General features: G+C 41.2%; 1 protein-coding gene across 1 annotated transcript; it reads left to right on the top strand.

Annotated features, from left to right (window-relative positions):
* Positions 1 to 449: 449 nt before the first annotated feature.
* On the top strand, positions 450 to 1,334 carry LOC140247904 (syncytin-A-like). Its single transcript, XM_072328108.1, has one exon. It carries the CDS (start codon positions 450 to 452, stop codon positions 1,332 to 1,334), a length of 885 nt encoding a protein of 294 aa, XP_072184209.1.
* Positions 1,335 to 4,582: the final 3,248 nt, after the last annotated feature.

Below are 4,582 nucleotides of genomic sequence, written 5' to 3'. Positions count from 1 at the left end.
CCTCCTCGTCTCCACCCAATGCTTCACCTTCGAGAACAGTCCAGAAGGAAGTTGCGCAAGACCGCTCTGACCAGGACGACACCCAGCCCCCACCTCCTTATCCTGCTCGGAACCTATATCCTTCCTTGAAACCTTTTAGGGACGAAGGGGGAGGGCGGCCCCCTGAGGAATGTGGTGATGTCAGTAACGGAGCTGATAACAGCATGCGGGGGGTGGGCGGTACCTCCCCGCCGTCAGGTTCTGCCTGCCAAAGTGTTCCCTCCCAAAAGGGGGCGGATCACTCCACCCCACAAGATAGTGAGCGTGGCTGTGGGTGTGGTGATCTGAAGCGGGCAGCCCAAGAGCCCGCCCAGGGGGGATGTGGCCCCACAGCACCCCCCTCGTGAGCCCGCCCACACTCACTGATTGGGCTCGGGCGACAATTAGACAGTAATTCTAATATCATCAATATGACACGACCCGATGGTTCCCAACGGGGGGTTGATTGTGATCTTAGCAATAAACAGATGAAGGGTTGTTGTCTTAGTCCAAAACAGAAGGTATATGGCTTAGAGAAAAATATTTGGAACAACTTCACAGCAAAGGCACTTCCTCCAGGTATATTCTTGATTTGTGGTGACCGGGCATGGCAAGGGGTACCAGCAAATGCGGTAGGGGGACCTTGTTATCTGGGAAGACTAACCATTTTGTCCCCACGTGCCCTTGAGTGGGTGCAATTGGCTAAAGACATGGCTAGGACACGGAAGAAGCGGAACATCTACTCGCTGACAGCAAACTGCGGTGACAAAGTACGTCTTTGGAGACCGACAGCGCGGATCTTCGCATCTGTTTTAGCCCCGGGAGTTGCTGCAGCACATACACTGAAGGAGATAGAGAGACTGGCTTGTTGGTCTATAAAGCAGGCCAACACGACTTCTGCGATGCTGAGTGACTTGCTTGCTGACGTCGATAGTATTAGACATGCTGTGCTTCAAAATAGAGCGGCGATTGACTTCTTGCTTCTAGCGCAAGGCCATGGTTGTAAGGACTTTGAAGGGATGTGTTGTTTTAACCTGAGTGATCACAGTGAATCCCTGCATAAGAAGTTAGAGTGGTTGAGAGAGCATACGAACAAGATCGGAATACAGAAGGATCCCCTCGGAGATTGGTTGGAGGGTTGGTTTGGTAAGATTGCACCATGGTTCAAGCAATTGCTTGTAATGATAGTAATAGGGTTGCTTATATTTCTTGCATTAATGCTGTGTGTACCATGCTTGTTTCACTGCTTGCAACGCATGGTTGAACAAATGATTTCCACGCAATTAGAGTATCATAAGATGCAGGATAAGCTTTAGGTTAAGAATTAGAAAGTAGGTGTTAGGTTTTAGTGGGATCTTATTAGTGAGTTTGTTAGGAATCTGTAGTCTTGCGTATTGTAACGGGTTAAGTTCTCTTAGCATGGGGAGGGGGAGATGTTGTATTAGGCGAAATACGGGGATTTCGGGCTGTCACGCGACAGGCCCTCCCTAATTTCTGGAAGGATCGATGACGCGTACAAGAGAGGCGTACACGAAGGGCGTAGGTTATATAAGTGTGTGTTTGCTTTAAGAAATCGCCATTTTACCACTCACCCTCTTGGTGTTATTTCGGTAATTGGCCCAGCTGCGGACTTCTAGGGTCTTAAAGTCTACAGTAGCCTAATATGCACCTAATTAAAATGAAACCTAACATCACAGTATAATCAGTTATGACTAATTGGCATTAGGTTTACATACACAATAATACAGCATAATATTACAAACTGATGTAGTGACAGTAATGAGAAGGCACAGACACACTCACAAAGATGAACAATAAGTGACTCTCACATCTGCTTGGCTGATGAGTCCAGAGTAATTCTCATGTGAGGAAGAGCAGAGCTGCAGAAGCAGTTTCCATGAGTCAGAAAGAGTACAAGCAATTCAGATTTTAACTGTAGTGCTGGCTGCAAAAAGCACTCACACTGATATATAGTCACTCCCCTTTGGCACTCACAGACAGATTTTTTGAGGCCAAGGAGGCATATACATGACCTTTCTCATGACTTTTGTCGTAGACTTTGCCAGAGGAAGTTAAGAACATGAAATGAAAATAAACACTGGACCACACTTAATAAACAATGGCAGTCTCTGCTCGCCCCACCCAGAAGTCTGAAAAAGAAAAATAATTTTTTCGCATTGAAGTATGAGCAGACTTAAATGCAAAGATAATTAAACTGAATACACATACATAAGCAACTCTAAGGTCATATTTGCATTCATTTCCACCCTTTTAAAGTAAGTTTCTTAGGAATAGTGAAATCTAAATGCAGCAAATCATTGTAATTCGGCAAGAAGAAACTAATAGTTAAGACAAGTCTAAAATTTCAGTATTACCCTTCACATGAGCTAGAAAATGTTATCTAGGAAGGGCATAAAAGACTTAAGATTTTTTTCTGTCCACATCTGCGTACCATGGTGCTTCCGAAAAGTAAGCTACTCAGACATCTGCTGGGGTTTCTCCTGGATCTTGTGTGGAGTAGCAGCCAAATAGGGAGCTCACTCATGTTGTAGTCTCCTGGTGCTGCCTGGCAGTGGATAAAGCAGTCCCTGTCTAAGCATACTGGTGAGCTTCTGGGTCAGTTAGCCAATATCCATGGTAATTTATGTGAAAACAAATGAATTTGAAATTCTACTGTTGTTTTGTACATAAAATCCTGCCTCTCCAAGCACATGAAGCAGATTATTCATTTGTTTATAAACTTAAAAGTTATGCAAGTACTTTATTCCCAAACTCCCACTTATATGGACATAAATAAACTGTTCTTCTCTTTTCCCAGTAGATATTACCAACCATTCAAATACCTCTGCAGGCTGAAGCTCTCCCAAATACATATACTTCCAAAATTAAGCTTGCATTACTAAGCAATGCAGCCCAATGGATGAAGCAGTTAGTTGATAATGTCTCAGGCCATGCACATTTCAGAAGTTTCACTTAGTGGTAGCCTGATCCGATGGACAGAATGATGACTGTCATCCTGAATTCCTGAGGCATGCATCTGGAACACATCTTTCAGTTTTGTTTCTTCCCAGCGCAGTCCAATTCACACACACTGTGATTGCTTCGCAGAGGGAACTGAAGTCCAATGAGAAGACAAAATCAGGAGATTCACTTCAAAAGTCTAGACTAAAAAACAAACAAACAAACAACAACAAACTTCTATAGATGCAACCAAAAACAACTGAGACAGAAAATACTTATTTCAGCTGTTTAAGGTAACCCAGTCAGTTGGCATAGGCTCAGCCAGAGCAGAATACTTGTCAAACCCTGCACCTTCAATCATCCTGCAGGCTTATTATCTCTAAGAACTGGTATCTTACTCCATCTGCTTGTTCACTTAATGAACACTTCCATGCCAAACCAACACAGGAACTGCCAATATTTGCAGTTGAACTGAGCAAACCTGGCATGCCTTTCTGCTTTCAAGTCATCACACATCCACTATCATCCAACTATCCAAGGTTACAAAGTAAAGGACAGCATGAATTTTGATAGAATAAGGAAACAAAATAAAACAAAACAAAACCAAAAAAAGATGGCTCAAAACAGTAAAAATAGAATCAGAAGCCCAGAGCATTTAAAAGTCAGGAGAAGATAAGACACCTGCTACACTAAGAAAAATAACTCTGTAAGTCACAGCCTTAGACGAAGGTAGGCCTTCTGGCCAATTATTTGAAGAAATGCTGAAATAATTCGCCCAGGAGACTGCCCAGTCCTGATTGCACTCAACCTCTCCTCTACCAGGGAAAGCACTTAAGAAACTTCACATTTCCTAGTGTACCTTTAATTTAACAAGGGAAAAATATATTACATTTTCCTTATTCCAATTACATTATTTTCTAATGAAAAAACCTTGTGTATATTTTATTGAAGAAACCACCTATTTTCTTAACTGTTTTTACTAGGAAAGTATTTTTTACTGTTGATGGACACAATGAAAATATTTGCAAATGTAATACCACATTAGCTTCTTATATGTCTTTTTCATAAAAATGCAGTCTATCATAATCAAAAGCAATGTTATACATTTCACGTTCTGTGTAAGAACAATCAGCATTTCAAGACTACAAAAAATTCTATTTGATTTTGGAACAACTAGCATGGTGAAGACTTAAGTATAATTTCCTGCTTTTATAAAAGAAAAGTAAATATTCTGCAAATCATAGTCTCCAACATGTAAAATATTCATTTCTGTAAACATTTACAAAATTTTCACACTACTATTGATACCTATGCCAGAAATAAGAAGTTCTCTCTGAAGTATCACTCCTTATCCTTGCAATCAATATAGCTTTCTTTCCAAAATGATGCCATTCCTCCCTAAATATAGCATTTTTTCCCCAAATACTGATTTTCATCCCTAGAAGAGGTCATTATATCTACAGAATGCTGCTTTTTACTATGATATGACACACTGTTGCCAGAATACTTCTTTTCCTTTACAAATTAAGGACATTTCCACCCTAAATATCAGTCTCTGTCAAAATTTGGAAAATTTTCACAAGACTATCAATAGTTACCCCAG

Source organism: Excalfactoria chinensis, chromosome 2 (assembly GCF_039878825.1).
Source record: "Excalfactoria chinensis isolate bCotChi1 chromosome 2, bCotChi1.hap2, whole genome shotgun sequence".
In the NCBI taxonomy this organism is placed as follows: Eukaryota; Metazoa; Chordata; class Aves; order Galliformes; family Phasianidae; genus Excalfactoria; species Excalfactoria chinensis.
Note: the sequence above shows the minus strand (reverse complement) of the source record. Positions and strands in the feature narration are given on the sequence as shown.

Bases quoted from the DNA above. Each gene is read 5' to 3' on its own strand.
- LOC140247904 (XM_072328108.1), top strand. From the start codon at position 450: ATGACACGACCCGATGGTTCCCAACGGGGGGTTGATTGTGATCTTAGC.